Source organism: Rhinolophus hipposideros (genome assembly GCF_964194185.1).
Source record: "Rhinolophus hipposideros genome assembly, chromosome: 15".
Lineage (NCBI taxonomy): Eukaryota > Metazoa > Chordata > Mammalia > Chiroptera > Rhinolophidae > Rhinolophus > Rhinolophus hipposideros.
This window is the reverse complement of record NC_138061.1, coordinates 27358600-27378082: the sequence shown is the minus strand read 5'-3', so window position 1 is coordinate 27378082 and position 19483 is coordinate 27358600. Positions and strand designations below refer to the sequence as shown.

General features: G+C 36.1%; 1 protein-coding gene across 1 annotated transcript in view; it reads left to right on the top strand.

The window, feature by feature from the left end:
• The window catches only part of CC2D2B (coiled-coil and C2 domain containing 2B), a gene marked incomplete at both ends in the record, with an annotated part of 79313 nt that overhangs the window by 43263 nt on the left and 16567 nt on the right, over positions 1 to 19483 (top strand). Inside the window, 8 exons of the mRNA XM_081075414.1 lie at positions 118 to 288; positions 1495 to 1591; positions 2373 to 2482; positions 5370 to 5466; positions 12949 to 13047; positions 14930 to 15112; positions 15280 to 15477; positions 17201 to 17290. Of these exons, the coding sequence (XP_080931540.1) occupies positions 118 to 288; positions 1495 to 1591; positions 2373 to 2482; positions 5370 to 5466; positions 12949 to 13047; positions 14930 to 15112; positions 15280 to 15477; positions 17201 to 17290 (1045 nt within the window). The remainder of the gene's footprint in view (positions 1 to 117; positions 289 to 1494; positions 1592 to 2372; positions 2483 to 5369; positions 5467 to 12948; positions 13048 to 14929; positions 15113 to 15279; positions 15478 to 17200; positions 17291 to 19483) is intronic.

Below are 19483 nucleotides of genomic sequence, written 5' to 3'. Positions count from 1 at the left end.
TGGAGAGAATATGGCTCAAAGTAAATGGCCTTATTCATAATAATCAATTTTAAAAATTGATATCTTTTAAAACTAAGTTATCTCATGTATATGCAGCTGATCACTTTTACTCTTTAGCCAGCTGACACGTGCAGTTTGTAAGCTTGTTGAACGACGAAAGAAGTTAAAGCCTCGGAGGGAAGAAAGGAAAAAAGTGGTAGCCCAGACTATTTGTGATGGAGATGTTAAGATTCTTGTCCGAATACTGAGGGCTTATAATATTCCTAGCAGGAAAACAACAGTTACTAGGTAAGGCAATATGCACCAAGCTTTAGAGTTGCAAAAGATCTACCTTAAATGTAAATTTCCATACTGTCCAATTTGTAGAACTTTGCATTTTCTGAATGCTCCATATACAGAAACTAAATGAAAGTTGAAATCTTCATTTGGATTGTCAAACTTACTGTCATTGCCATGGATTAAGAGTTTTCAGAAGTTTGAGATGGACTTTAACACGTACATTTTCAGGTGCTACATCAAATAAATGCCTTTTGTCCCTATTCCCTATTGTACAAACTTGGGAAGCCGCTGTTGCCAATTGCACTCTGCCACTGACCCCTCGCAGTATTAGAAGTAGAACACCGGAGAGAGCAGGCTCTGTTTTGGACTTGTCATTTTTAGATCACTTCTGCAAAAATCAGGTTTTACCCATCTCTTCTGCACATTCTCAAGGGTTTTATTTGTGTTTCTTGGGCAGAGGATAGGTGGGGCCAGAATGGGTATCACCATAGGGTGGCTAAATCAAGGCATGGTGAGTATTAAATTCTCTTGTATCATGAATATCCAGTATCTCTTACCTATTTAATTTCATGTATGGTTCATATGTTATGGATATGTAGTACCCAGGTACCTCAGGAATATTAAGTATCCCTCTCTAAGTTTAACACATATGTGCTCTATTGCTTGTTTGCTACATCCTGTGAAGTCTGCATATAAAAAACAGTTTGCTTGCTAGCTACTAATCTCTATACTAAAAACTTCTTAAAGGTTTTGCCTATTTTTGTAAACTACAACCTTATTTATTAACAGAATTGATATTCTCAAAACAAATTCACATTTCAGAGGCTGTTTTGTGAAATGACATCATAAAATCACCACCATTTTGTATAATCATCAGTTTATAAAAGAAAGACTATTGCAACATCAAAAATAGAAAGGATGTAATCTTAAAGTATCATTTGCCTTATTTTTGTTCTTTTGCTGAGGACCAGTGAATACTTTATCATAGAATGGATCCAAACCATATTTCAGCATTTAGGGGCCACCCTTCCACAGCAAAGATCATCAAATGTTATGCTCTAACCACCTATGACATCAAGAACCAGAGCAAATGTTGTAAAATCCAGAGTAACTGGATTATATATGTCCATAAGCATAGGCAAAAACCTGCCACTTCCACCAAAACTAATATTAAAATTAATTAAAGTGTATATCTCTCTGTTGATTTTCCTGAAGAGCCTTGGATATGTCTACTTATTTGGTATCATCCACATCTCGCCTCAGACGTAAAGAAACAATCAAATTGGTAGCCGCCGATGAGATATTAAATGAGGTAAGTATTTAGCACTTCTATAAAGTGCAGTTTTGATTCTGTTTGCCCTGAATTGCAACTGGAGCCTAATTGGTCTCTCTATCTCTAATCTCTCTGGCTTCCAATTTACTTTCCATAGCACAGTGAAGGTGCTCTTTTTATAAATGTAATTCTAACAATTTTATTGCCTGCTCTCCTGCTCTCAGGGTCCGTAGAAAAGTTACAGGCTCCACAGAATGCCAACAAAAATCTGTAATGAGCTGACCCTTACCTACCAGTCAGCCACATCTCTTTCCACCCAACAGCAGTATCATACTACTACTTGTTTTAGAAGGCCTAGGTACATGTCCCTTCCTTTGCCTGAAATGGCTTTCACACAGCTTCATATTATTGGCCACAGGAACTACTATTTCTAAGCTCAGCTCAAGCAGTGTTTTTTCTACGAAGCTCTTCTTGTCCTTATCACAGAAAGTGAATCATTCCCTCTTTGAGTAATGATTATATCTTGATTATATGTTTTATTTCTCCTGTTTCATATTGTTTACCTGTTTATTTTCCCCTCCTAGACTATAAACTTCTTAAGGGAAAGTTCCAGTTATCTTTGGATCCTATTAAAGTACCTGATTTGACTAGGACCAATAAATGTTTGTTAAATGAATGAATGAATAATGGTTGTTTGGAATACTGGAAAAAGTAAGCCATCCAGTTGTCGGCCACTAACCACATAATTTCCTAACTTCCGCTTTTTATCAGATGTATAAACTATTACAAAAATCTAGTCAATGTTTATTATGTGTTTCAGGATACTGTACACCCTTTTGTGGAACTTTCCTTTCAACATACTGTGTACCAAACCAGTATTGCAAGTGGATCTCATCCATGTTGGAACGAGGAAATTAAAGTAGACTTTATGTAAGTTGGAGTCCATTTTTCCTCAGCTCCTAAAAAAAGAGTGCTAAGAACTAATACCATTTGTTGAGGAAATTTTCCTTTCTGCCTCGTGATTTCCTGGCACTCTTGTCAAAGACCAGTTGACCTGATGTAGATGCAAGGATTTATATCTGGGCTTTCTATTCTATACCACTGGCCTTTATATCTGTCTTATGCCAGTACCATACTGTTTTGATTACTATAGCTTTGTAATATAGTTTGAAATCAGGAAGTGTGATGTGGCCAGTTTTGTTCTTTCTCAAGATTCATATTTGATGCTATATAAATATATAAATATGTTTTTGTTATTGGAAATAAAGTGCACTGATTAAAACAAATTTGAAACATAGAGTTTAAAATTGTTCTCTAAACTCAATTAGCAATTTTCAGTTCTCACTTCCTATATATCGTTAGTTCTCACTGAAGTGAAACCTATATAAGGGACTATCAACCACATCCATTACCAAAGTCCTTTCTCTTTTCCTTGTGCCCTTTCTCCCTTGTCCTTCCAATCTTGTTCAGCTCTCTCAATTTTCTACAGATCGGGTGGTTCCTGACGATTTGCATGGTTCTTTGATGGCATCACTCTGACTTTGTAACTCCTGATTTTCTCCTGGTTCTCGCATGCCAACCTCTTGGTCTCTGGGACCTTGGGCTTCTGATGTTGCTTTTTCCCTCCAGCATCTGTGTTCTTGACCTTGGCTCTTTGTGAGTGGGTCCTGATTCTCAGGATGAAACAGTGTGTCTATTCCTTTCAACTTCCAGTCACTCTCTTTCCTGCAAGATTATACAACTGAGGTCCTGCAATAGGCTCTAACCAGGAAATTCTGTAGTAATTCAGTCACTTTCCAAACAAACGAACAGCCTCGAGGTCCCAGATGCAAGCTGTGGGAACACAGAATCACCAACGACCAGTATCTTCCTCAGTTCTTCCTTGCTAAAGAGCTTTGACAGGATTCCCTTACTCCAATACATATCTCACTGAATAAAATTGTACCATGTGAATATTCACAGCTGCCACTTCTCAAAGTGAAAACTTCCAGACCCTAACCAGGATTTGCAAGGAGAAAAAGACTGGTTTATGCCATTGTTTCAGCTTGGAAGGACAAAACCAAATAGAGCAGTATACCTTCGAATTTTGGATACTTTTGCTATTAGCAGAAATCAATTCTATTCTTCCAGATTCCACACAGGCTCAATGGTATTTTCAGAGTCTTTTGCCAGAGTTCTTAAAGCAATACCCTTGTTATTTGGTTGCCTGCCTGGACATTGTACTTCTTGTTTTGCCTTGTTCTCTGACATTTGCTTACCCAACCTTTTTTTACTCTGTGTGTGAAGAGGAGTATTGGTTGAAAGGGAAATCAATTATATTGTATAATGTTAAGTAACTAGTATATTAAAATATATTTGGTTAAAAGGTTTATAAAGCTATAAAATGTGGTGATGTGTGTGGAAATATTTGGTATATTAATTTAGACACTAGAGTTAGAAGAAATATACTGTATTAAATAAATGGATTTAGGAGAACATAAAATAGCCAATAAGTTAAATAAACTTACAAGTGAACTAAAGAGAAGGAGGCTGCAGAGTATTTGCATTCTTGAAATTATAGCAGTGAGATAAGCCAAGAACGTATTTAGAATACAACCAAGTGGAACAGAGGGTTCAGCTAAGGCAAAACTAGTCAGCCACCGCTTTTTGTTGCTTCAGATACCAGAGCTCTATTCCTTTCCCCACATGACATTTTGGTAAATAGAAAGCACATGCAAATAAGATAGATGGTTGGAGTAGAATACAAAATGCAAGATAATATAGGACTTGAGTGATTCAAAATATATACTAAGTTGACACAGTCAAAAATGTCTTCAGGATGTCAGTTACCATCTCTCCCGCTAGCATAGTATCATAGATATACGTTGCCTCCACTGTCCTGTCTTAGGCATCGCAACATGTAAAGGAACTCTTGAAGGAACAGGGTAAGGAAGTCAACTTCTCACTTAGAAATATAAGGAAGCTTCAACTTAAAATTATTCGTTAAACTCAACTAACATTTTTCGGTTGTCACTGTGTCTGTAGGTCTCAGAAAGTTATACAAACTGTTGGAGATCCTTTGAAATAGTAGCTGTTTTCTTAAGCAACAAGTTTCAACAAATAATGTCATTGGCAGTTGGTATAGTGAAAAGAGCCTGGCCTTTAGAGGCAGTCACAATTGGGTTCATTAAGGCTCTTTCACTTGCTGGTGGCATTAGCTGGAGCAAGTTATTTAACTCCTCTGAGCTGTTAGAAGTTTGAGATTTGATGCACAAATTGGAGGTGAGAGTGGAAGTTCATTGCTGGCGACATACTATACCATCCTTTTTGCTAGCTCCAAAATGTATCCAATCAAGAAAGCCATCAGCAGACAGCTTGCACTGTCTATTAACTGAATTCCACTATCCCAGTTTCTGGTTGGAGAAAATAAATGTGGGAAACAGAATAAGTTCCATGGTTAAATAGTTATATCTTTTAACTGAGAACAAAAGAGCAGTTTATGTGTTGACCTAGGAGACACTAGCAGAATTTAAGATAGTTGGAAAATCTTAATGTACCATACTCCAGATAATTTGTTTGCAATGAGTGGCTGTAGTAGAAAGTCTTTCTGCTTGACATTTAAACATTTTTATTTTTCATGCCAGTTATCTTAAGACATAAATAAAATGAATTACAAAGCACATGCTGGCTTTAATGAAAGACAGCAGTCATCTTCAAAGCACATAGTTTTTTCTTAGTTTATACTTTATAAAAGAACACAGGTAATTATAAAATCTTTTATAAAAAATGCTCTCATAAAATAAATTAAGCATTTAAATATGTTTTTTTTTATTTCCAGTTCACCAGGACATGATTATAGCTTCTCAAGCTTATCTAAAATAAAAGATAATGTATATATCAACCTTTTTGATGAAAGTATTATTGAAAAACATGAGGTAAAGTACAATAATTATAATAATGTTGAAATAATTCTTAGGTCAGACTGAATTAAATCTAGTAACATATTTGTAAATTCGCTTTTAGATACAATATCTGTTTCTAACATTTTCTGAGAAGAATTCGGGGCAACTTGAAATAAAATCAGACATGACAAGTCAGTTCAAAAATAACAGAGATCACAAACCACATATAAAAGGAAGAGTGGTAAATATACCAAGAATTTGGGAGAAGTAGATGTCTGCAATTGAACATTACATTAAAATGTGAGCATCCTGATAGCCAAGATAAAAAGATAAACAAACATGGGTTATATGTTTCTCAGTGTCTGATCAAAGAAAATAAACCACCTCTATAAAAAGACGCCAAATTATTCCTAGGACTAAAAACCAGTTCTATTGAATCAAATTTTAAAAATTACTGAATATCTTTCTCATAGATATATGAAAGTTCCTAACACAATGCTTAGTGCCATAGCAAGCTCTAACATAAATGTTAATTTCCTTCTTGTTGAAGTTGCACTAAAAGTGTAAAAATGCATATCCATTATACCTCCTCCCTTGGACCTCTGATTAAATGCTCTAATATAAATGTCTGTCAAATTCTATGGCAATACTATTGAAGGAGCAATTAATTCTACCTGGAGGGATTGAGGATTGGACTCAGAGAAGTTGAACTAGACCTTGAAGTATGGTTCAGCAATGAGCTTTCTGTAAGAACTACTGAGAAACATAACGACAATGTTTTCCAACCTGGTTTTCCAGGAGATACTGACATACATTCTTTTTAAAACATTTTCTATCAACTCTTGATAAAAGTTGAGGGTAAAATATTAAACAGTAATTTGGTAATGGCTATTCTCCAAGGAGTTAAACCGAGGATAGTTTTCTGATTATCTAAACTGATAAAGGATAGAGTTTAGAAAACCCAAAAGAATGCCTAACAAACTTTCTCTCTCAAAAGTGGATTATCTCAACGGTCAGTTTGACCAGAAGTGAAGAGCAGTTGACAGTTAAATTATTGTAAGTGCTTTGTGTTGTTATTGAATGAGTTCCATATGCTTTAGGTATCAAACTTTTAAGTGACAATATTAGCATTGCTCCTTAGAAAAGGCAGGGTTATATTCTTGCCCTCCTCTCATGGACTGGGTTGCAAGGTAATTATGGGCCAAAACATTCCATTTTTTCATAAAAGACCAGGGCTAGGCTGAGCTCCAAGATGACCATCCCGTTGGAAGAAGGTTTTGACCTGTCATTGATCACTATTCTTCAGAAAGCAGTTTTTTCCTATGCCTCAATTTTCCTCTCTTTTTCCTTTGTACTTTTTTTTTTTTGGCTGTCAACTAATTTCTTACTTACTGTGGGTCTCCCCTTCATTAGTTATTTGCTAGCAGAAAGCTGAAAACTTGGAAGTCCCACAGATATATGGCCTATTTTTAGCACTGGGGATGCCAGAGCTGGGCTGAACTGCATTTGGAGCTGGCAAAGTTCTAGATTTGGAGCCTAGGTTTGCTGAAACTAACAAAAATCCTGGTAGTCACAAAAAAGAACTTAAACTAATCTAATACTTGGTTGTTAGTTTAAATAATTTTTTAATAAAAGAACAATTAGTTATTTTTCAAGATTTTAAAATTCATCAGCATGCAATTTTCAGCATAGTTTCTTATAACTTTTGACCTGCTGTTACCTATTTTCTTCTCATTTCTAACTTTATCCAAGTGTGTCTTTCCATTTTTTCCTGAATTAATTTGGAAGATATTTGCCTATTTTTCAAAGAACCAACTATAGAAATTGTTCTTAAAATTTATTCATTTTGTAACTCATTTATTTCCGCTTTTATTTTTATAATTTTTTTCCTCTGATTTCCTTAAGGTTATGATGTTTGTATTTGTTTTGGCCAAGTATGTTGAAGATCTAGTTTGTTCAACCTCTCTCATAAATAATGGAAACAATTTAAGACTATAAATTTATGTCTAAAAAATCTCAGACGTTATCTTTTATATTAAGTTACTTATTTTTATTTTTATTATTTTCTGTATATTTTTATTATGTTTCTAGTTTTCTTGACCTAATATTCTTTACTGTTTTTACATTTTCAAATGTTTGAGTGACTTTAGTGTAAACTTTTTATTTTGAATTCTGGTTTTATTACATTATAGCCAAAGTGGCTTTTGTAGTTTTTAATAATTGGTACTATGATTTAAAAAAACCCTTTAAAGTGTTTTATTTCTGAGGTTTAATTTTAATTAAATGCTTTTTCTAGAGTTTACAAACCACTTCAAATAAGTTTAGATTATTCAGATCCAAGAGACTCAACCCCAAATTGCTGAATTAAATGTGTATTGACAAACTCATTCTGGTATATATTTCGTTTCCTCTCCAAGGGAAAATAAATAGTAGAGACAACAAGCTAAAAGGGAAAAAAATGCCATTGCTTCAGATCAAGCAACCAAATATTGCTAACATCACCCAAGAAAACTTTTTTGTGCTCTCTCCAAGCCACTTCCTTCCCAGGAGTAAATACTGTCTTCTAACAGCATAGATAGGTATTGCTGATTTTTGAACTTTATAGGATTGAAATCTCATATAGGCATCCATTTGTGGATGGATTATTTCTCTTTGTATTGTGCTTGTGGGAGTCATCCATAAGGTTGCATTTAGCAATAGCTCACTGATTCTCATTTGCTCTATAGTAAATTGTTGTAGGAATATACAACGACTTTTTTATGCATTCCACTGTTAATAGAAAATTCACTTCTTTTTAATTGTTGGCTCTTATAAAAAATACTGATATAAGTATACTCGTACATGTCTTTGGGAAATATATCTATGCATTTCTGCTGGATGTATACTTAGGAATGGTATTGCTAATTCTTGGATCGTGCATATGCTCAGCTTTAGTAGTTCAATGCCAAGCAGTCTCCAAAATGATTGTGTCACTTTATACTGCCAGCAGCAGTTTATAAGAGTTCTAGTTGCTCCACATCCTTGCCGTTACCTGGCATTGTCTGTTTTTTGTTGTAGTTGTTTTCTTCCATTTCAGCCATATTAATATCACCTTGTGGTTTTAATTTGCATTTTCATGATAACTACTGAAATTGAGCAACTTTTCTATGTTTACTGGCCATCTCAATATTCTCTTTTGTGAAAGATTTGTTCAAATATTTTGCCCATTTTTTCACTGATTTTTTTTCACGTGTACAAAACAATGTAATAGTTAGACATTTACACCCCTCACAAAGTGATAACTCCCCTTCCCCAATCTACTATCCCTCTGACATCATATATAGCTACTACGTATACACACACACACACACACACACACACACACACATTTTCCATTCATTATTATTCAGCTTCAGGTGTACAGTGCAGTGGTCAAGCATCTTCACAGTCCATGAAGTGGTCTCCCTAATAAGACAAGTATCCATCTGACACCCTACAAAATCTTTACAACATTATTGATTGTATACCCCAAACTGTCTTTCAAATCCCTGTGGCAATATTGTGACTATTAATTTGTACTTTCTAATCCCTTTACTTTCTCCCCCATTCCCACCCCCTCCTCCCATCTAGCAACCATTTGTTTTGTCTCTATATCTCTGAGTCTACTTCTGTTTAGTTTGTTCAGTTAGTCTGTTCTTTAGTTTCTACATATAAGTGAAATCATATGGTATTTGTCTTTCTCTATCTGACTTATTTCACTTAGAATAATACCCTCTAAGTCCATCCCTGTCATTGCAAATGGTAAGATTTCATTCTTCTTTATGGCCAAGTAATACTCCATTGTATAAATGTACCACAGTTTCTTTATCCAGTCATCTACCTATGGGCATTTCGGTTGTTTTCATGACTTGGCTATTGTGAATAGCACTGCAGTAAACATAGGGGTGCATATAGGGTTTTTTGAATTAGTGTTTTGGATTTCTCTGGATAGATACCCAAGAGAGTAATTGCTGGGTCATAACGTAGTTCCATTTTCAATTTTTTGAAATACGGTTTTCCATAGTGGTTGCACCAATCTGCAATCCCACCAAGAGTGCATGAGGGTTTCCTTTTCTCCACATTGTCACCAGCACTTGTTGTTTGTTGATTTATTGATGAGGAAGTAAACTTGTCATTATATGCAGATGACATGATACTATATGTAGAGAACCCCAAAGACTCCACCAAAAAACTTTTAGAACTGATAAATGAATTTAGTAAAGTAGCAAGATACAAAATTAATATTCAGAAATCAGCTGAATTTGCATACACCAATAACAAACTATCAGAAGAAGAAATTAAGGAAATAGTCCCATTTACAATTGCTTCAAAAACAATAAAATACTTAGGAATAAATTTAACTAAGGAAGTAAAAGACCTGTACTCAGAAAATTATAAGACACTGAAGAGAGAAATTAAAGAAGATACAAATAAATGGAAATACATACAACACTCATGGATAGGAAGAATTAATATAGTTAAAGTGTCCATACTACCCAATGCAATATATAGATTCAACACAATCCCTATCAAATTACCAGTGACATTTTTCACAGAACTGGAAAATATAATCCTAAAATTTATATGGAACCATAAAAGACCCCAAATAGCCACAGCAATCTTGAGAAATAAAAACCAATAAAAATGTATCGCACTGCCTGACATTAAATTGTACTACAAGCCTATAGTAATCAAAACAGCATGGTATTGGCATAAAAACAGACACATAGATCAATGGAACAGAATAGAGAGGACAGAAATAAATCCATGCCTATATGGTCATTTAATCTATGACAATGGAAGCAAGAATTTACACTGGGGTGAATACAGTTTATTTCATTGATTTTTAACAGTTCTTTGTATATTCTGGATATGAGTACATTGTCAGACATACATATTATAATTATTTTTCCCACTCTGGCTTGTCTTTTTTATTTTCTTAATATGTCTTTTGATGAACAAAAACTCTTGATTTAATATAGTGCAATGCAATGCAGTGCTGGTACTTTTTTGGTTCTCTTTAAGAAATATATGCCCACTTAACATCATGAAAATATTAATCCTGTGGTTCCTTCTAAAAGATGCATACTTTACCTTTCACATTTAGATCTAAAATCCAACTAGAATGGATTTTTGTGTTTCTGTGAGGTAGAGGGTCAAGGTTAATTTTTCTCCCATAAGGCTATTTAACTGATACAGCAACATTTATGGAAAGGATAATTACTTTCCCCACTGCACTACAAAGTCGTCCTTTGTCATAAATCTCCTGACTGTATAAATGTGGATTTATTTCTGCACTCTCTATTCAGTTCTATTAGTCTGTTTATCTACCACTGCATTGACACCACACTGTCTTCATTACTAAAGCTTTGTTATAAATCTTGATATCTGGAAGTCTAAGTCCTTCAGCTTTGTTCTTCCTTGGGATTGCTTTGGCTAGTCTTAGCTCTTTGCATTTCCATATAAATATTAGAATCAGCTTGTTGATTTCCATAAACAAGACAAAACCTGCTAGGATTTTTATTAGGGTTGATTGAATATATAGATCAATTTGATTAGAATTGACATCTTTACAATATTGATCTTTCCAATCCACGTATCTTGCATATGTCCCCTCACCCCCTTTAATTATTTCTGTATTAGTCCAAAAGAAACAGGATGAACAGGATATACAGAAATATACAAGAGAAGATTTATTATAGGATTTGGCTCACAGGTTTATGGAAGCTGAGATATGCCACAACCTGCCATCAGCAAGCTGGAGAGCCAGAAAAGTCAGTGGTATAATTTAGTCTGAGTCTGAAGGCTTGCAAATGGGGAGACTGCTGGTGTAAGTCCCAGAGTCTAAAGTGCTCCCCCCCCTCCCCACCTGGAACCAGGAGCTCTGATGTCTGAGGGCAGGAGAAGATGGATGTCCCAGATCAAGAAGAAAGAGGGAATTTGCCCTCCTCCACCTTTTTGTTCTGTTCGGGTCCTCAGAAGATCAGATGATCACCCACATTGGCGGGGGCTGATCTTTACTGTCTTCTGATTCAAGTGCTCTTTGGTAACATCCTCACAAACACACCCAGAAATAACGTTTTAGCAGCTATCTGGGCATCCCTTACCTCAGTCAAGTTGACATAAAACTAAGTGTCACCATATATTTTCCCCAATTTTCACCATGATGGAGCTTAAGCATGTCCTAGAATCAGTCATAACATTCTAAACAGACCAAAATGATTCATTTCTCTTTATACATAGTTGGATGGACTCTTGTTTAACAGGAAGGCCTGTTGTTTACTTCTTTAATTACAAAGTCCTAGAAATGTAAGGTACACTGTGGCCAAGGCTAAAGTGGGGATAGGAAAGCAAGGAAATCAAACCAGCCTTGCAAGTCTGAAATTCCCATGATAAAGGTGATAAGGATCTTGGGGAAAATAAACAATCAGTAAACTGGATAAGAAACATGACTACCAAGCATTCGGAGTTGGTCTATCAGTGCAATCATTTCTCAACAGAGAAACATTTCTTAGAAAACGAACTGGGCTCAGAAGACTGGTAAAACAGAGAAAACTGAATTTCATGGTCTTTAAGGGCTTAAGTTGAGGCAGCTTTGTGGGTCACCTTTTTTCTATAAACATGCCATGCCATTCAATTACTTAGCCATGTCAGCAAACTTGCTTATTTTTGACCATTGTTGTATCAACCATACAATTTCTACTCCAGGTCTCCTTTTCTAATTGACCAAGCATCCATGATGACAACCTCCTCTTTGAATGTGTCTTCAATATTCAAAAATATTTCACTACCATTTAACATCTTAAGATGTTGATAATGGTTTTGATGTTTTAGGGGTTAAGTTTAGATAAGTTTCATTCTTTTTTCTATATTCTTTAGTGTATTTTCAAAGTTTGCTGTACTGAGCAGTATCTACTATAATAAAAATATTACACTACAAATGTACGTAGCCATAACTCTGTCATAAACTCTATCACATGTTGTTATTTTACTTTAAATAGTCAATTATCTTTTAAAGAAGTTAAAAAGTGAGAAATTTATCTTTCCTATTGTTGGGACGTTTTCTCCAGTGGGCCCGCTAGGAGCTCCATCTCCCTCCTCCTCCAATACTAATCGGAGCTGTCTCCCACAGACACTGCAGTTAGAGGCCTCCGGGTCAAAACAATGTTGAGCAATCACAGCTGTTAGGTACGGACCTCCCCAGCACCCCAGCCAGATTTCCGCCCCCAACCCGGAGGCCTAACCCTATAAAACAAAGCGCCCAACACCAGCTAGTGCTCAGTCTTTGGGAACAATCCCACTGAGCCCGCCATAATAAAGCTGTGTTCTCCCTGATCTCTGCATGCTGCTTGAGTCTCTCAGTCTTCGCCGTTTTTCCGCAACACTATGTACCCTTTGGTTTCTTTTTAAAAAGAGAATGATATTTTATACTTAACCTACAAGTTTGTGAAATTATGACATGATATCAAGTCATAGAAAAATTATTTATTTTAATAGGATCACTGTTTCAGGAGCTGCAGTGGTCATTCATATGTCAGAAAGAACTGGCTCGGCTCCATTGTCTTCCCTTTTTCTGCTCTTCTGCACCAGTCTGAGGTAATACAAAATGATTATTTGCTGATTATTCTAAGTTTTTACCTCTGGCTAATAGAAACATTTACTGATGTGTTTGAATCAGAATCTGTGATTGGAAAATGTTAGGTCAGTTAAAGTGATCTTGTGTTTGAGAGCCATTGGGGTGTTGGAATGTTTGAAGGTATTAGCTGTCTCTAGAATAGGACACCCATACATTTTTTTCTTAAAATTTTGAAGTGTTTGTTGATAAAGAATAGGAGAGCTAGCCTTAGGGCTTAAGGTAACATTTATATTTGCATATAATAGTTTTATAGGACCAGATTCTCAAATGTGCTGATTAGTGATGTTGCTTTGTGAGCATGAGTTCCAGGAGCTTCAGCTTCTCAGTGTTGTTTATTGTTAATGGTGAGATTGATGATTAGTACCTGACTCAGTTATACTCCCAGAGGACTCTGCTGTTGGGTTATGTAGTAAGAATATGCCTACTTGAGCAACAAAATACGAAAACTCCAGCCTAGACTCTAATTTGGGCTCTGTTACATACTTACAGGGGTATGCCAGATAAAGAAGATTCAGAAATGAATTTTCTACTGCAATAGAGTTCACTGTCTATAGGAGAAAACTCACATTTCAGTACAACCTCATAATGTTATAGTGCTTTGATAGGGGCATGAGATTGATACAGTGATCCAGTTGGCAGTACCTTCCTCTTCCTGGTTTGGAGGGGGAAATGGGGTTGTTCAGAGGGGTTGGGAGTGGGGAAGAGGAGAATGAAAGATCGGGGAACTATTTACACAGGAGATAACTTATGAACCAAGTCCTTAAATGTGAGTTTGTCAAGGAAACGAGAGCATTTGATGCCAAAGAAATTAATGTGTGTGTTAGTACTGCATTCAGCTGTATGCCACAGAAAACCTAACAGCGGCTGCTGTGAGGGGTCTATTTCTCTCACCTAAAAAGATATCTGGATGCCAGTGCAGCAAGCAGCTCAGGAATATCTTCAAGGATCCAAGCTACTTTTGTCTTTCTGTTCCACTATCCCTATCATGTGGCTTTCATCCTCATGATTGCAAATTGTTCACTGCACCTCCAGCCTCGTATTCATACTGCAGACAGGAGGTGAGGTGGAGCTCCGAGAGGCAGTGCCTGTGTGAGGAGAAGACACTTCACTAGAAAAGCCCAGCAGACCTCTTACATTTTGTTTATGTGACTTGGCGGTCATGTTGTCACCTAAAACTGTTGGTAAGAAAGAAGAAGAGAATGGCTCTTAGTCAGGACAGTAGAAGTATCTGCATAATATGCAATCACAAGATGTCAAGAGGCAGCATGTTGTATACATAAGTGCAGCAAATAAAGAGCAATAGAGATTTCAGTTGTTGGAGGTACCAGGGCTTCCTACATTTGTAAAGCCGTGCAGATGCTTCTCAATCTCCCCCCTCAAGGAGAGAGAGGTAGTTAAAAATATGAGCTTCAAAGGTGGACAAACCTGGGTTGTTGTAACAAAACTCCTTTCTCCTGTGGACCTGTGGGTTGTCCTTCCTGCTGTTATATTTTTTTCTCTTTTTAGACCCAATGCAAAATGTAACATTGTCTCTTAGCATTTTCTCTGAGCCTGAATTAGATTTTTTTGTAACTTGTTTTCTCATTTCATCCCTCTCTTACTCCTGCCCTCTTTGCATAGTACATATTAGATAGGGACCCAGGGTGTCAAGGACACCTGTGAACAGATCAGCATAGAGAATCTGATCATCCTTGCGCAAGTACATACTAGATACTAGTGGAACCAACACGTATCTATGTAAGCCTGTTTCCTTCTGTGGAGAAGACTAAGTTGGGCTATATTGTATTTGACTGATGTTTATTTTCATCATGCAGAATCGATTATATTGATATATTCTTTCAGATTAGTGGAACATTTCAAGTAAATATTCCACCAGTTTTGCTGGGGTATACTTGGAGCAAGACTTATGTGTCTCCCAAAGAAGATTATAATGGGCAGAATTTAAAAGATTGCACCTTCTTAAATATTTTTGCTACCATTGAACCTCAAATAGCATATGTCACTGGTAATTCAGGACTAGACAAGGTAGGTTTTACATTGAATTATTTTTACATACATTATCAAAGATGTGTAAAATATTTTAAAAAGCAGTAATAATGATTTCAAAGCTGGCAAGAATGAGCATTAGTTCTTGATATTTCCCTGTGGGAACAATATGGTACAATGTTGAAATATTTTAAACTTGATTTTAGTTTTCAGGTCAAATAGATGTTTTGGAGAGAGCCCAGATTTTTAAAAAAAATTGTAAGGCAATATTTCCCAACCGAAGAATCACAACTACCGTGTTTAATGATGAAGGGATACAGATCTTAGTAACAAGATATATCAAAGCATTAAATCCACCTCAACAACTCCTGGATCTATTTCTTCATGATTCTAACACAACACTTGTAAGTCACCTTTGTTTTAGTAGCTTCATTAAGATATAATTTACATTCCACATAATTCACCCATCTAAAGTGAACAATTCGGTGATTTTTAAGCATAGTCACAGAATTGTGCAACCATCACCACAGTAAATTTTAGAACATTTTCATCACTCCAAAATTATATTTATTGTGTTTACTTTTTATTAACTTCAAATATAACTTTCTTATTAAAATTATTTCACCTTCAAAGACAGTTTCCTGAGAGAAAAACCATCTATATTGCAATGTGTCCTCCGGAGCCCCAGATGGAAGAAAACTTTTCTTCCTTTGTTTCTCCCCACTTGGACTAGAGAGTCCTTGTTGCCACACCAGCTCACGTGACCATACTGGCTTCACAACTTTTCCATCAAACTTTGAAAAATGACATAGACACATACCTTTGACTTCTAGGCAAAATAAAATGTTCCAAAAGGGGTTGTATCCTTCTAAGCATTGCTTCTCCCAGGATTGCTTCTCCTTGTACGTGGGGATGAAGAAAACTGTGTTGTGTTTTTCTGTGTAAACTGCTGACGTAACACTCCCCACCCCATCCCTATGTGGCTTATGCATATCTATTCACCAGCTGACAAAAGAGACATATGCTCAAAATTTAATTCCATATACAATGAAGATTTATTCAATATAGACTCAAAAGAGGATATAACTTCTTCCATTTTGAGAAAGGGAATCAGAAACATAAGTCTTCCCTTAAAAAAAAAAAGTAAGCTTTGATTAAAGGGCATCTATGAAAAATCACTTATACCTTTTGTTCATTCAGGTTTTAATTGAGTCAATTGGCTCTCCTCTGAATATTTATATTATTTGTTCATTATAAAGCTCCCTCAGGTGGACTCTTCAAGCTAAAATCCAGATTTCTAATTTAAATTGTCTTTTGCTACACTCTGCTTTTCCATCTTGAATTTCTTCCTACCTATGCTTCTTGACACCCAAAGTCCAAGGAGATAATAATGCTCTTAGCTTTATTTCAAAGACAACATTTGTCTTTTTAAAAAAATATAAAATCCTGGCTTCTTTGCTTATCAAGAACTGTGAACCATGACAGGGTACAGGTCATAATAGTGCATAAATGGTGGCTATTGTCAATTAATGAAAATGTTAGTGAACTTTCTGTGTTAAGTCATTGTTTATTTATATCTCTTTTTCCTTTCCTACTTGAGTCTGAGTCGTCTCTAGCCCTAGAGGGGGAACAATCCACAGTACAATTTCTATTGTTGGAGAAAGCAGGCTAATCCAATATCTTCCTGCTGTAGCAGTTCATAACAAGCTTGTATTAATAAAAATAATCTGATAGATTTTGAACCTAAAAGCAAATCAAACTTTTGCTATTCTTCGATGTCTCTTTTCAACTTTTAACAGTTATATTTGATCGTATATATGTAATGTATCATATTTAAAATTTTAATAATTTATTACAATGAAATGTAATGGCTAACAGGCATGCTCTGGAGTCAGGCTAACTTGGGCTTATTCTTAGAGACCCCCATATATTGTTAACTGTGTGACTCTGGGCAAATTATCCTCGTCCTCCAAGCTTGTTGATGCTTCTGTAAAACAAAAATCATAATAGTATATACTTCAGAGGCTTGTAGGATACACAAAATGTGATAATAAGGCATATAAAGCACTGTGCTTGGTGATGGACAAATAGTATGCACTCAGTAAATATTAGTTAATATTATTCTAGGACCTCATTGCTCGCTTTGTATCTTTGATTCCTGTTATGCCTGATACACTGGATGAAAATGATGGTTTTGATATATGGATGACATCAGAGGTAACAAATTACATTTTATAATTAAAATTGATACTATTTTTTACTTGCTTTTCTTTTGAAGAACCCTGTTTTATAAATGTCTAGTACTTTGCCTTATGAAATTTGAAAGTATTTGATAATCTAATACATTATTTTCAGCTCTGTTAACAATCCATAGAAATAATTCTGCAAGACCAGAAATCTTACTCCATATTATAACTAGTAGCTCTTGAATGTTTTGATTCAACAGGAATTTCAGGAGTACAGTATTATGACAATCTCCGGAAAGAAATATGGCTTGTCACTATGGAGCTTGTCAGATCCTGAAGTCTAGGGCAAATTTCACCACCTCCCGGAAGCTTTTCCCAGTCTCCCCACATCTGAATGAAGAGCTTGTATAGCAGGCTCTTATTTATTTATTTATTTATTTACTTACTTACTTACTTACTTACTTATTTATTATTGGGGAAGGGGAACAGGATTTTATTGGGGAACAGTGTGTACTTCCAGGACTTTTTTCCAAGTCAAGTTGTCCCTTCAATCTTAGTGTGAAGAGCGCAGCTCAGCTCCAGGTCCAGTTGCTGTTGCTAGTTGCAGGGGGCGTAGCCCACCATCCCTTGTGGGAGTCGAACTGGCAACCTTGTGGTTGAGAGCCACGCGCTCCAACCAACTGAGCCATCCGGGAGGCAGCTCAGCCCAAGGTGCTGTTTTCAATCTTAGTTGCAGGAGGCGCTGTCCACCATCCATCCCTTGCAGGACTCTAGGAACTGAACTGGCAACCTTGTGGTTGAGAGCCCACTGGCCCATGTGGGAAACGAACCGGCAGCCTTCGGAGCTAGGAGCATGGGAGCTCCAACCGCCTGAGCCACCAGGCCGGCCCAGCAGGCTCTTTTTTTTAGCACTTGGATTAAAGTTCTCTTTAGGTTGGTTGCCAAATAAAATACAGGCCCCATGTAATGTTTGCAACATATATATATATATATATATATATATATATATATATATATATATATATATATATATATATATATATACTAAATATGTATATATACTGAAATATTGTTTGTTTACCTAAAAATTCAAATTTAACTGGGCATCCTATTTTCCCCCCAAATCTGGCAACCCTAATCAGAGCACTTCTTCCATTCCACCTTGTTACCTTTAGTTGTTTATATATGGACCCGACACCCATACTCTGTACGTATACATCCCAAGTTTAATCTCCTTGAGTTAATAGGCAGATTTGATTCTTACTTATTTTTATATTTATCACTTGTACCCTTTAAATCTTTAAGCAAGCATTCCATAAATATTTTTAACTGGAAAATACTAGTATCATTGGAGTCTAAGAGGGGACACTTTCCACCTAGAACTGATAGTTCTGGCACTTACCTAGAATGTTTTAGAGTCTAAATTTGAGCTGAATGGGATTTAGCCGGTACAGGGCTAACTTCATAGGTCAGCTACCCTACCTTCTGCTAAGTGAGAACAAGGGAGGCACAAGCATGTGGTTCCAGTGATTGAGTGATTCAAATCTGGTAGAACTCAAAGAAATGTCATTAGCTCTAGAGTCTCTGGGACTCTGAACCAATCAGAATGTGTTCAGAGATATCATGAACATTGAAAGACAATGCAGAACATTGAAAGACAACCTCTAAAATAACTGAAAATAACCATAAAAAAACATTCAGGTTAGTACTCCCTCCTCCCTCCTCCCTCACCCAACTCCAAACACTACCCATAACCGAGAGATTACTACAGGCATGGGATTTCTCTTGGCTAATGTCTTCTCATTAACATGAACTCTTTGGCCATGGGATGCTCTTGAGTATATGACTAATTAGATTGTCACAAGACATGAGTTATTTTCTCGTACCTAACATACATTCTTTGGAGTCAAATAAACCTTGGTTCAAATCTTACTTCAACTACTTAATAGCTCTGTGTGACCTAAGATAAATTATTTAGCTTCTTTGTACCTTAATTCCTCATTTGTGTCATATAAGGGTTTTGAAAGGATAATATACACAAGGCATCTGGAACTCAGCATATTAGTTACCCAATCTCATCCACTCCTTTCTCCTCTTATGAAATCCAATCAGGGGAATCTCCTTGGTCTGACATTAAAGACTACTCATATTCTGCCTTTCACTCTTTTGTGCATACTTTTCTTTCAGAGGAGCCATGTTATCATCTTCCCTACCCTCCATCCCT